At 44.3% G+C, this 23,043-nt stretch overlaps 1 protein-coding gene across 8 annotated transcripts in view; it reads right to left on the bottom strand.

The window, feature by feature from the left end:
* CSNK1G2 (casein kinase 1 gamma 2) overlaps positions 1-23,043 on the bottom strand; it is a 151,679-nt gene that overhangs the window by 84,087 nt on the left and 44,549 nt on the right. For all 8 annotated transcript variants that reach the window (XM_085637563.1, XM_085637560.1, XM_085637567.1 and 5 more), the window contains exon 2: positions 13,938-14,415. In XM_085637563.1, the coding sequence (XP_085493689.1) occupies positions 13,938-14,124 (187 nt within the window). In that variant the 5' untranslated portion in view covers positions 14,125-14,415. The remainder of the gene's footprint in view (positions 1-13,937; positions 14,416-23,043) is intronic.

The raw sequence follows: 23,043 nt of genomic DNA, 5'->3' as shown, positions 1-23,043 counted from the left end.
GAAACCGGTCCCAGGATGCTTGTTTCTGGTCCAGGGAGGACCTGGCTTGGCAGTTCGGTCTGAGGCACAGGGTCAAGACTGATTTCCAAATGGCTGGGTCCAAACTGGGGTGGTATGGTGGGCAAAAGAACGATGAATTTAACAGAGATCTCTTGACGGGGGGGAGAATGTTTGAATCATTCAGCATGCCGTCCATCATTTGTTGCAGTTACCCTTGTAATGGTAACACCTGCGGAGGACTCTACCACCAATGGTACACCCTGCTTGACGATGTCAGAGGTGGTAAAACATGAACAAAATGAGCATAGAGTTGCACTTTCTCTGGTTTTAGGAATGAAAGGTAAGTTTGTGCAGTCTCAATAGTCCTGCGTAATGCTTGCAGAGAAGCCACAGGTCTGGCAGGGCGCCAGCAGCTGTCAGCAGTTCCCTTCAAGATTGAGAAAGGGAACTTCCAATCATTATTTCAAAAGATTACACCTCTAAGGGCCGCACCCAAGCTTCAATGTCAACAACCCGGCCGATGATGTCAAGCTCAGCCACTGCTGTTCTACAAGCTATTACAGCCCAGTCATTCCCCACAATGGCTCCCCTGCCATCTGCAAGTTCAACACCTACATTTCTTAGAAATTGCATGGCAGCCCCTGCGTCGGGGAGAGAATGACAAGTGACAGAATTATAATGAGATTATTAAAAGGAAAAAGAACACAGGAAAAATATGTTTTCTTCCTTCATCAAAACCCCTCCACGCCTGGCAGAGACATTCTTGCTCTCTATCACCACATAGTTTCCTGTGGTATTCACTCATCCCTTTGGCACACACGAGAAAACAGGAAGTGGCTAGAAGGTGACACTGACCTATAATTTTCCCAACAATCATTTACCTGCAGTATCGCAAGATCTAACAAATTGGTACAATAAACAAACATGCAGCCACAACGTTCCTGTGCAGTAAAAGCAGATATATCAAATCTGTATATATGCCACCATGTGTTTACCCTGCTCACAGACTGTGACTGTATTTTAACACTTTGGAATACAACAAATTACATATCTTAAGGATATGCCAATATAAGAATTAGGTTTGAATTAAGGAAGCTAACAGCAGGGAGCTCCCCACTGAATTGGACAAGGAAAAAAAAAATCAGATTTTGAGGTGAAATCCCAATAAACCAGATTCAAAGAACCAAACAGAATGTGTATTTTGATGATCAATACAGTAAATGTTTTTGTGTACTGCACTGCAATGGCCATCTCTTTGAGATTCGATAGTAACAAAAATGCAAGGGTCAGCTTTAATTTTGGGGTGAATCTCTTGCTAAGACACAGTAGAAGTCTGTTTGGAGACTTCGTTGCAGTAGGGAAAAATGTATCTCCTTGCAAGTTACAGTTCATTCCTCCACCCATATTTTAGCAATTTCTGTACTGAGACAGTTTACTCAGATAAAAGTCAATGAGGATATTGTGAAGATGACATCAGCACCAAGAAGAGTTAAATGAAGAGTATTTTCAATATCCTTGAATTATAACTCAATGTGGCCTGCGTACATATCTGTTTGTACAATTCATTCAGTACTTACTGACTCTGCATACAGCCAGAGTATGGAAACCTGATTTTCAGAGAAGGCATAACTTTCATGCAAGATCAATATATAATTTTAAAGGTTAGATATACAAATCAGAAAAAGGCACTGCAGGTAGTTCTCAGTCCAGTAGAAAATATGAATGAACCCACAAGCAACTCTTTTATCCAAACGCTGAGGGACTGCCTGAAACAGAAGCTGGTTTAGTTATTCTCTGGCTGGACATGAATGGTATCCCTCATAAACCAATGTTTGCTAGAACACAGCATTTGTGCCTGCCAAAAAAGTGACTTGCGGAGCGATGAGTTTCGCTTGCTATGCTCTATAAGTAGCCCTACCCAGATTTACTTTCAGTCTTGCATAATTTATTGATTTTTGCATAATTTATTGGAAACACTAATCTTCACATTGGTTTATTTTACAATCATGCATGGGCAAAATTCACTTGCTTGGACACCAGGCTTAAAATGTCACAACAGTCTAATCGTCTTTCGATATATGCCTTAGGATGGCACTAGCGAAATCCACTGCCATAGGCTAATGTTGAGCAATTTAAGATGGATTTCCACCGGATAACCTTTTATCTATGGCCAATACTGACTCCCACCGGAAAATACTGTTGACTGAATACTCACCCATCCAGGTCTTGTTATCACCCCCTCTCCAAGCCCAAACAGACTGTCACCTTGGACCCTGCCTTCCTAGGGCTATGGCAGCACCTCAACACCTAGTACCTGTACTTGCCATCCAATTTTCACACTGTTATTATACAATTGTGTTCAGATCCAAAAAGCCCTGACTCTCTGTACAATGTGAAACAATGCCTTCCACTCAATGATAATAACGTCTCTGGGTAGGAGCTGTTATCTTCTCTGGTGCCTCACGGACCATAACAGCAGACCTCAAAGATAGGGGAGTATTTCCCAATGGAGTGAAGCTAGGATTGAAGATCGGGCACATGTGCTTTTAAGCCTCCTTGCAAATGTCTTGTTGACCGCGGCACCTGGGCCTCCTAGTCTGTTGACAATGGCACCCATATGTCTCCCCTTCAGAAATCGTGGAATCAAACTTGCAGAGGGTGCTCTGCACCCTGTATGGTCCCTTAAGGAAAGCACAAACCTGGGAGAGCCTGGACAACTGCTTACTCACAGGAGCAGTAAAATTGACAGCAAAGGGTGAGAGTGCCGACAGCCTAGACCAGTTACCCTAGATCAAAAGGTGCCAAGGCAGGTCTCCTGGCAACCTGATGTGGTCTCAAGTCCTGGTGTCAATCCTTACAGAAACTCAACATTCTGTAGGGAAATGAGAGGCTGAACTCTGCAAATCTTGGCCAAACATGTTAAATGGTAGGGTCGCGGGGACTAAGTGCCTGAAGGTAAATTTTCTGATCAGTGAAGGGAGGGGCGAGACCAGACTGTCCTTGCAGCTCTTCCTCATCGGAGAACACAGCAACACCATGATAGGGATTAAACAGGCAGAAGTCCATAACAGATGGCTGTGTGCATTGTTTGATCAGCTCCTCGCTCTCTACAGACATCATGCATCCTGTAGGTCAACACCCTACATGACAACACTGTCACAACACACACAGGTTAGGTGCACGGCCAGGACCATGGCGCACAACAGAGCATTCCTTAGGGACAACTGACTAGTGAGTTAGGCTGGAGGGTCCCAAGATCTGGCTAAGGGAAGGTTGAAATCTACTCTCCCTCTGGCACAGAAATCCTCAATCCGATAAACCCACATTCACAGACAAGGGGGTCTATGAGAAATTGATATGCCCAGAAGTCAAGTAATTGGCAACTGCTATGCTATACAAATCCCTGAACACTCCTGGAAACCCTCATGCCTCTTAGAAGATCCATAATAAGTAAAAGACTGACAGGCACATGGAGACAAGATCCAGGTCTTGCGCCAGAAAGATTATAGGGACAGAGCCTCTGTGAGTGCAGCACAACACAGACGTACCTACTGTTACCAACCTAGACAACAAAAACAAATTGCTCTAGGATTACACTAAACACCAACCTAGCGGCTTAATATCAAAGCCAACTTAAACAATCAACATCGCAATTAGCCCTATATACACCCACTTACACAAAACCCTTCACTAAAAGCAAGAAAAGCAAAGTCCATCAAGATCTCAGGCACACTGGTTAGGAGGAAGACAAAAAGACCTGCACTCCAGTGCAATACACCGATTAGAAGCAAACTTAAAAGTCACCAGCTCAGCAGTTTGGAGAACAGCTTGTGATTATGCCTCGTCCTACACCGTACGAATACATCTAGCAGGAGAGAGCAGCATTCAACATAACATTGCTCTTACTAGACAGGGCACGGTATTTCCATCGATAGACCAAGGACTACCCTATGTGGAAAAACTCATAACCACATATCTGCAAGGAAAATGACATGGGGGGGAAATAAAAAATGTATAGGAGGGGGAGGCTTGCATGACATATCTGTGTTTGCAAGACAGCAAAAGTCTGTAACCAAAACACATACAAATAACTGTTTTTTAATGCCCTTTTCACTGAACACTAACAAAAGGGTGCTAGGTGTGCTTAACTCTGGTTTACAGAATAATTCTCAGCAGTTCTAAAGGCTGCATGATCCATTTTTGCGAAAAGGGGAGTTCTTCACAAGTGCGAGTCAAACCAGTGAATGTAAGTAGCACAGATTGCTGTAGCAGACATGTTAACCGACTGTAGACATCTAATTTGCTATGTGCAGTATACTGCACTTCTAGTCTAGCTTGCACCTCGTTAAAACCCTTTTTTTCCCCATAAAGTAGTGAGTTTGAAACCCAAAAGTGGGTGTTTTCCTTAAAGAGGAAACTTCAATATCTTTTTTTTATACTAGAAAAAGTGCTCTTTCACCCCCATTATCTTTGCCTTTGGGGAGCAGACGCTATGCAAACATTTCCAAGCTCAAAGCTTCGGAACCACATTAGACCCCTTCATCAAGAGATGAGGAAGTCACGCAGATACAGGCCCAACCACGAAAGGTTCTTCTCAGCATATATCAGGGAAGACCTACAAATATTGAGTGCTAAATTAAAGATGTGAAGCACAGGGCCAAGGGCGCCTTTTTTTCCCCTTGTACCTTTATTTTTAAGACTTCACATGGCTAGTGAATCCAATGACAAAAATGCAGACACAGTTCTGCCCAGTTGCCATGGAGCATTTTGCATTCATAGAGGCTATATCAGTTTAGCTTATCAAAGGACTCAAAGACAAGAACATTACACAACCTGGCTAGACACTAGCACTGGAGGAGAAACTTCCTGGTCAATGATCATGGCAAAATTACTGAACATAAATCAGACGTTACCCTTGCACTAGGCTATCACATTATTCTCTACGATTTCATGTAATGAATGCATGCATTCAGGAAATTGCGGGTCACAAGGATATCAGGTAGACAAGGACCCTAAAACGTATCTTTTTTTTTTTTAGAGCTACGAGGCACAATTATATTGCTACGGCCTCAAAGTGCATGTCTAACATGAAAGGAACAAAAGGCAATTTAATCCATGAAAGATTAAAAACTGGGTTCAAAACAATTATTCAAAATCCTTTTGCGAGGGGGGGGGGGGGGGGGGACAAAACAGACGTCTTCAGTGATTTAAGAAAAGCATGGACACAGTAGATGTTTGAAATACTGGTGGAAAGTCTACAGTACAAGTGGGAAATACTGGTATATATGCCTTGTTACAAGGAGAAAACTGATATTTATTGGTATAATGTCAATGTGGGGTAATGTATAACATGTTCTTTTCAATAGAAAGAGGTTAAAAATACTGGTGGAAAGTTGATTCAGAGACGATTTCCTTCGAAAGAACAGAATATCAAAATGGGGGATGAATAGGTTCATGCTAGCTGAGCGCGGAGTTCTCATCATGCTGCAAGGTGAAAGGAGGCCAAACCTGTAGCGGAAAGCTTCAATATCAAAAGCTTTCTGTGCAAATGTTAACATTTAGAACAGACATCTTTCCTCGATGAATATCCAGTGCCTGAAGCGTATAGTTTCAGAACCAGCGTTGAAGATGAGCAGGGTCACCAAATTCTCAATCTATTGTACTACTTGACACTAGATGTGTTGACCAGTTAAGAGGGTATTGGGTTAATCTCGCTTCATTGAGGTCGATACGTGGCTAGCATGAATTAGAAAGAAGATCGCTTAAGCTCAAGAGTGAAATTTCAGCTGAAATCATCGCATCGTAATGAGCCTGGAGGGAGAGCAGAGTCTAGGGTCACCTACCAATACTCCTGGCCAGTTTAGCGAAAAGTCTGTGTATGAGGAATATTGAATTGAGGCAGGAGGCATGAAGTTTCTCTTAGAATTCTGGCTGGTCCCAGGGTGTCATACTCAGTTTTCATGACGATGAAGCAGGGAAAGTTGCTACTCATTAAGGATTGTGTGTTTCAGGGAGTAGAAAGCCTCCCAAGTACCTTAATAATTCAGGGGAATGCACATAAATAAAAAGAACAGAGAGGAGACCAAGCGCAACGTCAAGAAAAGAAATAATGTCTAATTACTGAACGTAACTAATTCAAGAAAAAAATATATCGAATATGGCAAGAGGGTACCTTGTGTCTGCGGAAATGGGGAAATGTATGGGGGGGCGGGGGGTTGGAGGAGGAAAGATGCGATTTTGGTGCCTATTGAGTGCATTAGTATTTTAATGATAAAAATCTAATGAGTTTTGTTGTCTTGATGGCTATAACAATTATGAAATGAGGGATACCTATGACAAGTGGGTAGGAGTGCTATTTCTGTAGCAGGCCTGTTAGTGAACGATAGCGATAGCACACATTTTATTTGGGGTACTCTCAACACTGTAGTATAAAGGAGCGGAGTCAGGCAAGGTTGCCTCCTGGCTCCATTCCTTTTTGGGTCTCGCCTGATACAGCGCTTTAGCGCTGCCCTCGCCAGAGCTTTTGTAAATGGGGGATCTGGAAGTGCAAACGAGTGCTTTCAGGCCTCCAAATACAGTGCATGTGCACCGGCCGGGCGCGCGCACCATTTGGAGGCCTGAAAGCACTGGTTTGCTTTCACTTTCGCGGGCCGCACGGCAGTAATGATCGGCAGTAAAGATCGCAATCTCTTTGTTCCCAGCATCAGTGAGATGCAAATGAACAAACAGTGTGAGGCCAAAGGTCTTTTTTTTTTTTTTTAAACAAACCAGGTCACTGCTACAGTGAAAGGAACAACAAGCATTTACAATGCAATAGGTCTCGCATTTACGCGAGTTTGAGCTATTCACATTGCAAATAACAATGCCTTTCATTTGTGTTTTCGTTTTTCAAACGTAAATGATGATGCCTTTTATTTATAATGCCAATAGCTTAACCCCTTCCATGCGGCGCGAATTCCGCCGCGGTGCTGACCGTTTCTTGCGCGGGCGGGCTCATGACGGAACGGTTCCGTCATGAGCACAGCTCAACCGACGCTCATGACGGAACCGTTCCGTCATGAGCACCGAAGGGGTTAAACTCGCGTAAATGCGAGACCTATTGCATTGCAAATGCTTGTTAATCTCTATATCAACGGCTTGGAGGGTGCCCTCCTGAAAGACAATAATGACTTTCCCCAAGTGGCAGGACGTCCAATTCCAGCCCTCCTTTACGCAGATGATGCGGTGCTGATGTCCCGCACACAAGTAGGTCTTCAGAGGGTGCTAGACAGTTTCTCCCATTTCATGAAAGATCTTGGCTTAGGAGTAAATTCCTCTAAGACCTTCATTATGCAATGTGGCTCTGGTGTCAAGAAATCTAAAGATATCTTTGTGGCAGGACAGAAGATTGGGGTAACCAAGAGGTTCTCATATTTGGGAATCCTTTTTGCTCACAATGATACTTGGGCACAAACTGTAGCAGTGAAAAAATTGGTACTCCTAAGAACATCTGCCCTTACTAACTTTGCCAGGAAACTGGGAAAAGGGCACCTGAGGAGCTCATTAAAATCTATAAGGCAAAGTGTGTCTCTTCAGTAGTGTATGGCGCAGGGGTTAGGGGTTTTACTGATTTGCTGCCTATTCAACGTATTGAAAATCATTTTCTAAGGTACATTTTATCTGTTCCAAACAGTACATCATCATGTATATGTCAGGCGGAGCTGGGACTTCCCTTCATCTCTGATCTAATAAAGCTTGAGAGCCTGTGCTCTTATGGCACAGGCTCTGGACTAAGGATGAGGCAAAATTAAACAGATATTTTACTAGATATTTTGAAACTAGAAGGGGTCTTAAAGATCCCATGGATAAGGTACGTCCGCAACTTCTTACAAGATCTTGGTCGTATAGACTGTTTTAATAACCCTAGAACTATTGGTTCAATAACAAGAAAATAATTACGAAAGGAGGGCCTCTTGTTGCTGGACTCTATTAGAATGTCCTCCGAGATACTAAAACCGACAGTCCTGCACCACCATTTGATTTTATCCAATTTTAGCCTTCAATCTTATTTGACTTTTGCACCCGGAGTTTATGATAGGTTTTTATTAACTAGATTTAGGTTGGGGGTATTTCATAGACTAGTCACTTTACCCACAATGAATGACTGGACTCATACTTGTAAATGAAGGGACCCCTCTAAAGCAATTAAGGTCTAGGAGTAAGAGGGGAAAATAAACAGTAATATATAAAGAGACTCCTCTGTGACCTATATTTCATTTGTCCAAGATTAAATCTTTGACAAAAGAAATATAGGTCACAGAGGAGTCTCTTTATATATGACTGGACTCATAACCTTCGACCCTGCCCCTTTGATAATAACCCCAGCAAATCTACCAGGCCAGGTACACGACCTCAGGCCCTTTCTTCCCTCCTCCTAATGTGCCCCCTCTGGGCCCTCCAGACGCGTCAATCACTATGCCTATCCACACTGGTGCTAGTCCTCACTCCACTCTGGGCGTTTTAGAGTGGATCTGTGTAGTTTGCAGCGGCCATCTTAGAACTGCTGGCTGAGGCTGAGTGGGCTTAGACAGAGGCACGACGAGTTGCTATCATGATTGCCTCCTCCAAGTGCTATAATTGAACTGCCTTAGCCTCCAGGGCTCACAGTTACTGTGGGGGACACGCATCCGACTTGCAGTCTATTTCCCTGGGGATTCAGCTGTCAAGATCCTCATGGCGGTCCTCATTGTAGCCGAGTGGTATATGCGAGACTCGAAGCGGGGAAAAACGCTGGTGCAGAAGGGGAAGCCGGGCATGCAGGCGATGAACCGGAAATTGTTTTTACCTAACTTGACACTGGACTTAATGTCTGAGACCCCAGCTAAGCTTTGGACAAGTTTTCTTTACATTCTTGGACCCCCATGAGGTTTTCCACCCCCACTGCTGATCTGCTTCCCTTCCCTCGCTCCCCCTCCCACTTTTCACTCTTTCCTCGGGACTTGTTTCTTCTGTATTGAATTTTATAACTGTAACTATTGTAATCCATGTGCCCTTTACCAAAGCGCTCCTTCTCCCCTTGTTGGGGAGAGATCCAGCATTTATTCCCTGGGGTCTCAGAGACCCCTCTGAGAGAGTCCACAGCGTCAAGGGAGTCGCACACAGTAGAGGTATGGGAATGGCGCCCCTTGCCAAAGCACTCCCTATCCCCTTGTTGGGGAGGAATCCAGTATCTATGCCCTGGAGTCTCAGAGACCCCTCTGAGAGAGTCCACAGGGTAAAGGGAGACACACACAGCGGAGTTGTGGGAACGACGCCATTTCCACAGGGATCACAGCACACCTGACAGTGGACACTGTTTTTCTGTGTCTCACGGTTAATGTTTCCTTTACCCTCCCCCACCTCTTTCCCTCTTCCATTCTTTGTCTTCCTCCCCTGCTCCGTTCCTCCCTCCCCTGAATCTCTCCCCTTGCCTTGTTTTTAACGCATGCAACTGCGCCCCAACAACAGATAACTATGCACTGAAACTGTGTATCTTGTAACTATTGTTATGCATGTGCCCTTTACCAAAGCGCTCCTAGTCCTCTTGTTGGGGAGGGATCCAGCATTTATGCCCTGGAGCCTCAGTGACCCCTCAGAGAGTCCACCGCGTATAAGGAGCCACACACAGTGGAGGTGTGGAACAACACATTTTCCACTGGGATCACAGCACACCGGACAGTGGACACTGTTTTTCCGTGTCTCCCGGTTAAGTTTCCTTCTCCCTCTGCCACCTCTTCCCCTCTCTCAGTCTTGGTCTTCCTCTACTGCTGCTATCCTCTCTCCCCTGAATCTCTCCCCTTGCCTGGTAACTATGCTCGAAAACTGTATCTTATAACTTGTAACTATGCTATGATATAATGCTCGTCCTCATGTAAAGCGCTCTGATACCTCCGGGTCTAGCCAGTGCTATAAAACATTTCAAATAAAATAAATCTATGATTCATGTGGTCTTCTTTTATAGATTCTATACCCATGTAAGGAAAATGTACTTAGTACCAGTTTTAAAATTGTTAGGGCTCCGCCAATGTCGACCGGCTCTTCTTCCACTGTAACACCTAGATAACGAGCATAGTGTTTTTAGAACTGTAATTTTTCTGAAGGAAGTTCTGAGTCAAAGGAAAAGTATGCTTAATCAATTCTAATTGGACGAAGGTCTCATTTTAATATGGTTCCTTAACTCTGTAACATATTATAGACTATGTGTACATTTGTAGGATACTTCTTAACTCATGTACTGCTTGATATGTTTTTTCATGCTTTTAATTTGATACTGTTTTTTAACTTTGTAACAAACCATAAATTATGTGCACATTTGCAGGATATTTTTTAACTTATGTACTCGTTGATATGTTTTTAATGCCTTTCTTATGTGCTTTTATGATGATTGTCTGATATAGCAATTGAATAAAGCTTTTTTTGACTTTGAGCTACATTAGAGGAGTTGAGGCACAAATGCTAAGCATAAAATTAAGGATGGCACATCTTAGTGCTGCCTCCGGTGGACTTGCACTTTAACATCTTTGTAATCAGCAATGTCATTAGAGTATGAAGAAAATAATGGAGCAAGCAATACAGAGCCCATGCTAGATGAACGCTGCCTACAAAAGCATAGTTCGCACTTTTACAAAACTTGAATTATACGATCAAGCTAGAATTCCTCTTCACAAGACCTTCGTCAACATCACAAATTTGGTATCATTCCTACTTATAGGGTGAGTTTGTTTTGTGTCTTTTTCACAGAAGTTTGACGGCTGATCACTGCTTACCTAAACCTATATACAACACCTAGTGTGTTTCAAGTTATTTTAATAAATCCTGGGAAATTCAAATAGTTCCTTTACATAGACAATCTCGCCTCCAGCGTATAAGCCTGCTAACGATTACCACATCATAAGCCAAATAAATATTTCCTTAAAACTAAGTGACTGGTAAGGCACAATGCTTAGGAAGGTCAAAGCTTAGCTAAAGGCGTGAAGTACGTAGATCATTTAATCTATCACTACTTTCCAAACATAGGGAAGAAAATCAACAAAAATATATGCGAGTTGGGGTTTTCCAACATTTTAAAAAAAAAATGCATACTGGCGTTTATAAGTTAATAAGCCTGAAAGAACATTCTAGAAATAAATGGTAAACCTCTAACCAAGCTCCCAGCAAAAGAAAACGTAGGATGTACAGATGTTTAAAGTTTATCATTGCGGTACGTTTTTATACAGGTCAGGTGTGATACCTAGAAACAAAAGGACAGGTAACCTAATCCAGCATTCTACTTGTAGCCTGTTTCTAAATTTTAAAAAATGCACTAAACCCTGTTTATTGCCTGTGTGCACCCCTACCCTATAAAAAACCCACATATCTTTGGTAGCCCTATGTTTAGGTGAGCCAAATGAATAAAAGGTGGGGGTCAAGCCTTTACACAGATATGTTCCTAAATGGATAGATAGTCAAAGAAATGCGTTTTGGATAAAAATGCTAAAAATCTGACTAAGGTCATGCTCACAGGGTACTATCAGCCAGTCAATGAGACATGGTAGGTGTGACTTGCACAAATAGAATCCTGGGTTGATAAAGAATTTGAAAAACTAGAGTTTTTAAGTTTTCCATATAGATCGAAGTTTGATATTGGTCCGCAAGCAGACAAGGCACCGAAAACGTTGATTCTGCCTCAATTTCGTCATCTGCACTATTACTACACAATTGATTATGCCGACTACACTGCCATGGGAAACTCACACATCTGGTCTTTGCAGACATTCAGGGCAACATTTCCTTGGTTGGTGATCCGAGATTGATTTTTGCACATTTGTGAAACGCAACAAAATATTTCTCTAATTTGTTGGGGGGGTGGGGGGGGGGATCTAGAAGGAAAACCAGGATAAACAGTAAATATAACAAATGATTAGGAACAGAAGTAAAAGGAGACTGAATGGTTTGCCTCTTAATACCAATGTATACACAAAAGATGATACATATGGCACGTTCAAACAAGACACAGACTCTTAACTTTTGTGATTGAGTTTCTGAAAAAGTTTAATTGAAAATATTTGCTTGTACAAATGATTTACTAATAATGCTGATTTAAAGTGAAATAGTAAAATATAATTTTGTTAACACACAGAGTGTAAGCTCTTAATTAAAAAATATTTAGTGAAAGAGAGATACCTGAATTAAATATGGAATTTAGAGTCTACGCAAAGAGATATCGTACCCTTAAATATGAGTAAATCCTGTTTTTTTGATAATCTGGCCTGTAGAGAATTTTATTATATGGTTTACCTTTCTCTATTGAGGCTACTGGGAGCTCCCTATGCCTAGTAATTGAATATGAGAATTGGCATCACAAAGTTCACAGGGCTTCAGTTACAGACCACTGAAAAATAGGCTACTAAGTTATACCATCACGGTTGTGTATCACTCTCTAAAACAAGCATTTGCAATGCAATAGGACTCGCATTGCGCGAAACCTATTGCATTGCACCACGGACAACGGGAGGAGGAGGGGGGGAGAATGGAGTACGGAAATGCGGGCGGGGGACAGGGAGAAGGGGGCGAGAAGACACGGACAAAGTAGTGCTCACAGTCTAAATAACACATACTCTACTGTGTAACACTCGAAGTAAAGGGGGCAGTAGCCATGGGAGGGTACAAATGACAACATGGCCATAATAAGGAGGGACTAACAAACCTCGCAATCAATCAGATGGCAGCATTTACGAAAGACAATGACCCGTCAATTAAAAACATGGGCGGAGCTTCCATTGCATACGCCATTACTGCATGCATCGCAGAGCGAGCAGCGCATGCGTGCTGCCGCTATAGGCTTGGCCTACATATAAAAGGGACCATGGGAAGTCTTAACCGTGCACCTGGATTAACCTTGTAAAGCAAGGTCTCCTTCATTCTACCCAGGCCAGACTGAGAATGACAGTCGGATGTGGCCTGTGCTTGTAAGGGAAGAAACAACATGTTCAAATGACCTTGTGCAGATCACTAACAGTAAATGGGCAGCAGTCTGGAAGTTAAGACAACTTAGAGGCCTATGTAAAAATATTGCTTCCCACCTTTGCAAGGCTGTTTTTATGCAGTGTGTGTCAAGGATGCTTAAGAAGAGGAGCCGGAAAAGGAATCGAGATTTCAGGAAGGGACTTCTAAATCTGCTTCATATCAACACAGTAGACACTGGACCACCAACAGCCACAAAATGAGTACGATAACGACTACGTGAATAAAAGATCACTGCTAGAAACTGTTGCACTAACAAAAGGAGCTGCACCCTACAGAAACACAATGGACGCTGCAAGTTCTCTATAGGCTCTTTGTTAAGTAAAGTGTGTGATAAGAATGATCGAAAGGAGTGTAAAATGGATTATATAATGTAAAAACCTCTGGTTATTTCAGGCACCAAAAAAAAAATCTTTGTGTTCTAATGAGCGATGGTCAGCTGACCTTGAGAGAGCGGGGCAGCTAACAGGTTGGGAGACAAATAGACATTGACTGGATGTCCAACAAAGGTGCAAATGCACAGTTGTGAGAAAGAGGGCCCATTGGCTGGCTCTAAGAAGTCAAGAGTGAGAGGCACTGGATTGTGTGGGGGACACAGATGAAAGACATAGGAATAACCAATAGGGGTGGTACATTAATGAGTAATCGAAAATGTACAACAGAATAAAAAAATAAAAAGCAGTCCAAATGATAGACAAACCTTGAAATATCAGGACACATGGTTACTTTCCATGCGTACACAAATTTATAATCTATTCATCATGGTGTATAAAAGCCAGCTTCCAGCATCGTCGTTGGTGGTCAACATGCCCAAATAAAATCAAATTATTCCTTTAACCTAGTGGTTTTTACTAATGGCTAATAGAGACAATATTTCGTATAAGACCAGTTCATATCACATGAACCAACATACTCACCAAGACGGAGTTCCCCAAAGTTGCCACATCCAATCTTCTTCCCAACCCGAAAGTTGGGCCCCACCATCAAGACTCCGGAGTTGGTCCCGGCGCTGCGGTTTCCATGTGTGTTTCTTCCGCCGCCTACCTTGGACATCCTTTTGCCTTCTTCCGTCTCCCCTTTCCCTCCTCTCTTATCAAAATCCATAAGTTTGTGGTACCCCGGCCTCTCCACGGTTACACCGCTGCCATGCAAAGCCCCCAATCCGGCGAAAATGGTGCCAAAACAGAACTCAGACTCGCCCACTAGTACACCATCCCGGTGTGAAGAGGAGGGGAGGGCGAGATCGCCACCCACAAGCGCCCAGCTAGTGCAATGTCAGTGCTCCCAGATGCCTAGCCGCCAGTCCCATCGCCGGCTCCCCGGGGCCGCCCTTGGATGGAGAGCGCATCTTTCGGAACTCCACTTCCTTCCGATGATAACCCTTCTTTCTCCGACCTGAAGGACAGAAAGGGAAAGAATCAATCAGAGAACATTATAAAAAGACACTATAAAAAGACATTAACTGTGTTCCTTTTTTCAAACTTCGTAAAAATGTTATGCAAATAAGAAATGAAAATGGCATTTGAACAAAATGTTTGTAGGATTTCCAAATGCAGCCAGGTGATTCTGTATCTGCTTTGCTTTGTTTTCCAGTTTTCTTCCTGCTGAGATACAAAGATCATCATTGCTGTCACACACCTGTAGAAGTGAAGAACAGCCGACATGTTATGGTGTCCCAAGATCGAAGCAGTATTTATGAACTGGTCTCATAATGCTCATGGAGTACTGTAAATCCTACAATAACGCCAGAATGTCAGACAGTATATCAGTTAGAGGCAGAAATTTGACTTTTTCTGGTAGTTCCTTGTGAGCAAGAAGTTTTTGCTAAAGGTTCAGGTGGTCTGTGCTATGAAACAAGGCAAATTATGCTTTTCCTAAAAAGCAGAAGATATCGGAGAGACAACTGAATTGATAGTGTTTCTTTTCAAGTAGTAGCTTGAAAAATGTTTTGTTTTCCTAAGAGAGGTCACTGCTGTCGTCATGGAGGCATACCCTGCATGAGAAAAACGCCTTCAGGCATATATTTTGGATACACTAAGTATCAAGGTTCAAGGGGGCGTGGCCTGGCGATCGGCAAGATGGCCGCACAGTAGTGTTGCTCTGCCGGCCGCCGAATTCATCCTTTCATAATCCTGCTCCTACCGGGCTGTTTATCGCTGTTACCTGCATGGCGGCGCTTGCTGACACTGGGGGTGACCTGGCGGTGTGCTTTTTGGCGTTGGAGCTCCTCTCGGAGGTGGTGAAATACTGGCGGCGAACTCCGGCTGGGATTGTAATGGCAGCCACGATGCGGTGAGGAATCCTGCGAACTCCTGCCAGCTACCGCGGTGTCGGTGAAAGTGATCAAGGGGGCCTAAGGAGCTGCGAGGACATTGGCGGCTGAACAGTAAGGCGCATTATTGTCTGCATGTGAGAGCCAGCGAAACTAAGTGAGCGGTGAGCGCAGGCGGACGCTGGCAGCGCCCTTTACTACGCAAGTGGCCAGTGCTGGCCTTTGATCACGGGGGCTGGGCTCCGCTTGCGGTGGGGCTCACTGCGCTTGCTGGAGACTGCTGTGGCCCGAGTGGTATCTCGACGCGGGAGCGGATCCCGAAGCTCCCCATACACGGAAGTCCCTCTTTGCTGAGTGTTAACTGGCCTTAATTCTGCGTGTGAAAGGGGCTTGATACACGGTGAAAAGATACGTGACGGGGGAGACTGGACATCATCGGTGCCCTCGTTTGTGTGGGTCACATGCTGGGAGCATTTCTTGCTGCATTTATTGGCCCTTCCTGAGTACTACCTGCGCCCTGGTACCGGATTCGGACCAAGTGAGAGTGGGGACACGATCCCTATATGCTACAGTGAAGGGGAGCACAAGACGCCGCAATCTTCCTGTTACAGGACACTGGAAATAGGGGGCACAGAGACATAGTTGTTTGCCTTCAAATTGCGGTAGCGTCCTTTGTGGAGAGTGTCATCTTGGTGCAGGTTTAGCGCAAAAAATAAATCAGCATCTACCTTACTGATCGAGGCCCTTATTGTGTGTGGCACACGTACAACTCCCTCTGCACCCGCCACAGGTGGTGGCGCATTTCATCTGGGCAGGGTTCTGTCTCCTTAGAGCATCATGGGCAAGCCTGATCGAACTCAGCCTCGGCTAACTTTCGAGCTGCGCAAGGGCGGTAAATCTTCGCAGAATGCAGCCTCAGACTCGGAGCTGGAATCGACAGCTCAGGCCCCCACAGCGCTGGAAAAGACATTATCTGCTATACAGGCCAGCCTACAGGCCATTGACGGTAAGATTGAGACCCTTAACGGCAGGATGGACCAGACAAACATTAGGCGCGGATCGGAGAGGCGGAGCAGCATATATCAGATGCCGAAGATGGTCTTCAGCAAGTTGCTGCGAAAACCACTGACATCACAAAACTTTTGTCTGTCATCCAGGCGAAGAATGAGGACATTGAAGCGCGCTCGCAGCGCAATAACGTGCGCATTTTGGGCCTGCCGGAATCGACCAATGTTGGGCGCCTGGAAGACTATGTGGAGACTCTCTTGCGGGACATCTGTGGCGCTGACAGCTTTTCGGCAATGTTTGCGGTAGAACGCGCACACAGATCCGTGGCGGTGCACCCACCTCCTGGAGCCCCCCCCCCCAGACCAATCATCACTAGGTTATTGAATTTTAGGGACCGAGACACCGTGTTGCGGATCACCCGCCAGAAGGGCACAATCACCTACCAGGGAAATGTGTTAGCATTTTATCCGGATTTCACGGCTACAGTACAGGCGGCACGTAAGGAATTTCAGGGAGTTAAGAAACTGCTCATGAAAGACCAGGTTCCATATGCCATGCTTTATCCGGCGCGGCTGCACATAGGCGAGACTGATCATGCCAAGATCTTCACGAACCCGACAAAGGCAATGGAATACGCCAGATCCCTCTGCCGCCGACGGAGCTCTCCGGCCCCCACAACGGGCATTGACGACTGAGTTGTAAGGGGCCCTGGGCTCTGATTGTTGTTTCCGAGTGCACATGTTTGTATATTAGTGTACTATGCTGTATAACAGAGTTGAATTGCATGGCCGCGTTACGGCATGGGCTGACTGTAATGGTGCCACATGCCGCATTCGGAGGGGAGACCTCTAGGTTTACTGTTTTATATCAAGTGTATGTCTTATTGTGCTTCACTGCTGGGTAAGAGTGGGTTAATACCTCATTCACAGAGCTAGTTGTATTCCATATCTCTGTTGGGCTACGCCTCATGAGCCTCATGTTTAAGATGTAGGATTTCGCATCCGTTGTTGTCCGGCATGCCTTCGCCCGCAGGTTCGGCGGGATAGCTAATGGGTCGGAGACCATCATGTCTTCTCGGCGGCCCCCTCCCTACTCGATCTGGGAGTGGACTTTGCCACTACGCCCCCAATGGGTATACCCCACCTGATGCATTGCATCACTTTGTTTCTGTTGGGATTGTTTATAATGGAGGGAATTGTCTTTGGCAAATTGGGGTTGCTAAAGTGGGTGGGGGGGGGGGGGGGGGGGGGGTTTGTTTTTTTTAATCTCTCAAGTTGTATGTACTGTGGTCAGACTTTAAATCGTGAATGTGGTCTCTATCGTTATTTGTGCATCCTGTCTGTAATCCAACATTCAGAAAGCGGTTGGCTTTCCTGTATAGATAATAGGGGAAATGTATAAATGCATAACTTGGAATATTCGCGGTTTGAACACCCCAAAAAAGGTCCGACAAGTGTTGGCGCATCTAGATAGGCACGCTGTGCAGATCGCTTTTTTACAGGAGACACACTTGCGCAAGCAAGCAGACGTCAGGATAGCACATAGATGGGCATCTTACAGATTGGCCTCTTCGTACTCCACTTATTCCAGAGGCGTGCTTATCCTCATTAAAAAGGGAATACCATTTCAGCCTGTACAGATACTGAGGGTCGGTGAGCCATGGTACAAGGCAAGCTGGGGATGGCATTAGTGACATCAGTAAACATGTATGGTCATGTGGTGGATGATCCGACACCTTTTCTGCACGTTTAATGTTTTGCGAGCATGGCCTGAATCTGCAGTCCTATGGGGGGGCGACCTAAATACCCATCTCAATCCACAAGTGGACAAGTCCAACCCTACAGGCGCGCGCACGATTAAGGTTAGCCAGTGTATCAGGGATGCCATGGGTGACATGGGGTTGATGGACGTTTGACGTTTGCGAAATGAGGGGACATTGGAGGGTACACGTCACCCCTGCGTTTAATAGTTGGTCTAGACTAGACTATTGGCTGCTGAACGACGAAGCTAATGGGTGGGTGGAGGGGGTTGATACGATCCCGCGTACATTATCTGACCACAACCCTGTTGTCCTTACCATCTGCATTCCCATAAATCCACATCGCCCTTTCATGTGGCGGTTTCGGGCAGAAGCATTACTTGATCCGATATATAACGAAGCCATCAGAACAGCTATTGTACTATACTTCGAATTGAATGTGGGTTCAGTGGATAGTCAGGCCATGCTGTGGGAAGCATTTAAAGTGACAATACGGGGGGAGTGCATAGGTACCACGGCGGGGATCCTAAAGGACATTAGAGGTCAGCTGTCCGGAACGGGCCTTGGAGGTGCTTGAGAGACAATATTTGCATTCGCCATCTTCAGACACGTTGGCGCGCATTCATTATTTACCAGCAGAATACAACAAACTAGCTGACACTGAGGCGAGGTACGTAGTTAGAAGGCGTGTGGCCCGAGCTTATGGTGAAGGGGGGAGACCGGGTAGAAATCTAGCCGAAAAGTTGCTTTCTAGGACTGACAATCCCTTAATTGACCACATTGACACGCACAGCACGGCGCACTACACACCACATGCTATAGTGGATCAATTTCAACAGTTTTATTCATATATGTATACCACACGAGGCGGGATGGATGCTGAAGCTATGGATGAATATCTAACAGATACGGCCTGTGCGTGCCTTTCGGACGCTCACAGAGAATATTTGAGCCAGCCCATTGATGAAACTGACGTTAGGGAGGCTATTCTTTCTCTCCCTAATACTAAGGCCCCCGGGCCTGATGGCCTAACGGCAGAGTTCTACAAGGCTTACGCAGATCTCTTGGTACCCTACTTATTGGAGATGTACGCGGAGGCCCATGAGACTGGGATACTTCCTCCTTCTCTACGCCAGGCCTTGATCATCACTCTCCTTTAAAAAGGACAAATCGCCTACACGTTATGACTTATCACCCCCTTTCATTGATAAACCTTGACGCCAAAATACTGGTGAAGATTCTGGCCACGAAATTCCAGCCTCTGATGCCTCTTCTGGTTCTCCCGGACCAATCTGGGTTTATTCCAGAACGGTCCACTTCCCATAATCTGCTATGTTCCACGTTCTTAACCCTAAATTATCTGCTGCTGCGGTCATGCTTGATGCTGCTAAAGCATTTGACTCCATAGAGTGGAAGTATATGTTTCACATATTGCACAGAATGGAATTTCCTTTCATTTTGACACGCTGGATACAGGTGACGCTTCAGCGGGTGGATGGGCTCACATCAGAACCCTTTAGTATAGAGCGTGGTACCAGACAGGGCTGTCCCTTGTCCCCCCTCCTTTTTGCCCTCGTTTTGGAACCTTTGGCTTGTAAAATCCGGCAATGTCACAGAGCTGCTGCTCTTAATTTTAATCACCGCCCGTTCGGGATTTCCATGTACGCGGGCGATATGGTCCTGTTTGTCCGCGAACCCCAGATTAATCTATCTCCGATCATCCGGGAATATATTAAATTTGGTCTATTTTGTGGACTTCAGATTAACTGGGAAAAATCGGTTATTATTCCGCTAACGCTGATTACGTCTCCGCCCCAGTTGGAATACCCACTGATATGGTCTGAGGATCCAGTTAAATACCTGGACGTCTGGGTGCACCGCGATCCTGATATTGGAATCAAAGAGAACTACGGCCAAGCATACAATATCTTGGTGCAACAAGTGGATAGATGGTCCCACTTTCCATTGTCCCTGGCGGACGAATTGCAGTAATTAAAATGGTCATACTACCTAGGTTTTTATACCTGTTTTGTAATATTCCAATCAAGCTGACGAAGAATTTTTTCAAAACAGTGCAAACTCAGTTATTGCGATTAGTATGGGGAAAAACAGCCTAGAATTAGTTCGCTCACATTATGACAGAGGTGGATTCGCTGCTCCTGATTTTTAGGTCTACTACCTCTGCGCACAGGCCCAATATGCTCATTATTGGTTCAGGTCCCATGACTATACTCCACACGTGGCTGTAGAGGATGGGGATGCTTACCCTGCATCTCTGCTGAGTATCCTCACATACATGCGTAGGCAGACGCCCAGAGCAGAGATCAACACAATTGATACCACAGTTGCGGCTTGGCAGGCGATTGGCAAGCGTGCACACAAACTACCGTTATATGCTCCTGCGTTACCTCTTGTTGGGCACGTGGCTTTATCGGTTACTCAGGAAAGAGGACCAATAACTGCATTGAAGGAAGCTGGCATAACGCATATGAGCGATCTTTACCCGGGGGGTAGATATATTGCGGATGAGGATCTCCATTACATCCAAAACCCCACTCCGCTCTTTCAGTGCACCTGCTACCGATTGAAGCACGCGGTAAGGGATCATTATGTTGAGTTCCCCGCTGAGCCGGATACACTTAATTCGCTTCAGTTGTTACTGGTAGCCCCAACCAAGAAAAAACTAATTACTAAGCTATACAAGGCAGTGCAGGATGAAACGGTTCGTAGACCAGATAAAAGCTTGGAGAGATGGAATGCCATAGTGACTCCCCCGATTAATTCAAAAGAGTGGGAACAGATTTGCATGCTAACAGGTCGCCTTACTCCGAATGGTAATTTGAGAATTCTTCATTTTAAATTTGTTCATCAAATGTACCATACTCCTGTTAAGCTACATAAAATGGGTCTTAGGGACACTGAACGTTGTCGCCGGTGTGGGCGAGACGGTGCTGATTTCCTCCATCTAGCATGGCAATGTGATCCTGTGTTCCACTACTGGGAGAATATTACCACACGCATACATACTATGACAGGTCAAGTGTTGCAGTGCACGCCTCTGGTATGCCTTCTTGGGTATGTCCCTCACCTGAGGGCGGTCATGGGGAGGTTTGTACGAGTGGCCCTCTTGCTTGCCACGAGGCGAGTTCTGTTCACGTGGGAGAGTAAACCGGCTCCGAAAGTTGATGACTGGGTTAAGGATTTGGTGTACTGCCGTGAGCAGTTGGACCTCTATGCTGAGGAGATGCCAACGATATCTAGACCCAAGGACATTTGAGCTCCGTTGAGAGAATATTTGCTAACTCAGTCCGATAATGATTCTGTGTGATATTGTATGGTATGATAAAATATGCTTGTTGTACCTCACTATCACCCGAAATGTTCAAGACCGCAGCCAGTACAGGATAAATCAGATGCACATGTAACATCTTCTGATCACGAAAATGTACCTTGTATTGCTTATTGGTTTTGTTCTCTTTTCCTAATTTATTTGTATTTCTTATTTTTTTTCTGTTTCTTTTATATTGGTGTTTTTCCCTTGCAGTGCTTTTTGTTATGTTTATGTGCTGTATAAGGATGCAAAAACTTTAATTAAAAAAAAAAGTATCAATGTTCAAATTACAAGACATATTGACCAGCTACCAGAGAATTTTAGTCATGTTCTTAAACTTTTACCAGTATTAATTTCTTTAATGATGTATAAAAAAAAAGTGTTTTGTTTTTCAATTTTCTTAATGATATTAAGGCAGTATGAAAGACTAAACAACAAACATCCGAGTTCAAAATCCCTTGGAAAATGCAAATGTCAGAAACAAGGTCCACCTAAATTTCATGACCGTGCCCAACAAAGTGTTAAGTAACCCAGAAGGTACATTAAACAGAATGCAATCTTGCCTATAGATTAATTTTAAGCATTACCAACATAATGACACCAAGCACTTGCTAGCTACCAAAATACACAATAGGATATAGTGATTTCCAATGCGAAATCCATTATAAGAGGTTATGGCATCAAAATGCAAAGCACACTGTATCTTAAAGAAGAAAATGAATTTTGGAAACTATTCTCGACCATTTCCTAAAAATTGTTGTGCAGGATAAGGTTTAATTTTGGACAAAGGAAAATATTGTTGTGCGTTTGCCGCATGGCCCATTGTCGCTCTCCCTATGTTAGCCTAATTGTGCATGTTGTAGGCCGCATTTCTTTTGCACACGTACTACATCAACACTCTTGCTTTTGTACCATATTGTATTTTCTCACAGAACCTGCATATGTTTTAATGTTTTATTCTTTTCCTGGGATTTAGTCTGAACACCATAGACATGGTCAAACAACAATTCCCCTTGTTATTCTTTCTGGTCAGACACTAACATCTAGACATAACACAAGAATGTAGCTCTTCGTGAAAACACGTCTTGCCATGTAACTGAGAACATGAGTTCAAAAAACACACTGAGCAAAGGTCCTGAAGCAAGATTACTGCATCAGCTGAGATGTAGAAAATCCATCTATGTATGCTAAGGTATGGGGGTCCCCCACTAATCCCAGAGATTATATATAAAAAACCATTTGGCTTCAGGGGGTGTTGGGGGGTGGGCTGGTCTGTTTTACTATATATGACAGGGCTTGTTATGGTATATGGTTTGTTATCCATGCTAATTATATTTTTGATATGCATTTGCTGTTGAATTGTGGAGCAAATAGTGCATTCTAGAGCATGATAGTTTAAATTATAAACTTCCTTTGAATCTCTTGTTTATATTATTGTGGACAAGTTCGAGTGAGAGAACGAATGGGTGTGTCCTGTTACTGAGATCCCCGAGAGGGCCGTGAGTGTTGTGTTCTGGGGTGCCAAGTCACTTGTCTTTCTGGTACGGTTAGGAGGACAAGCAAAGCACTATAGCTAGTCAGGCTCATAGATACTGATGTGGTATGGTGACTAAGTCTCTACATGCTAATGTTCTATGGTCATAAGCATGGTTC

The sequence above is a fragment of the Triturus cristatus genome, chromosome 12, assembly GCF_964204655.1.
Source record: "Triturus cristatus chromosome 12, aTriCri1.1, whole genome shotgun sequence".
Lineage (NCBI taxonomy): Eukaryota > Metazoa > Chordata > Amphibia > Caudata > Salamandridae > Triturus > Triturus cristatus.
The sequence above is the reverse complement of the archived record's forward strand: the minus strand, read 5'-3'. Positions and strand labels throughout refer to the sequence as shown.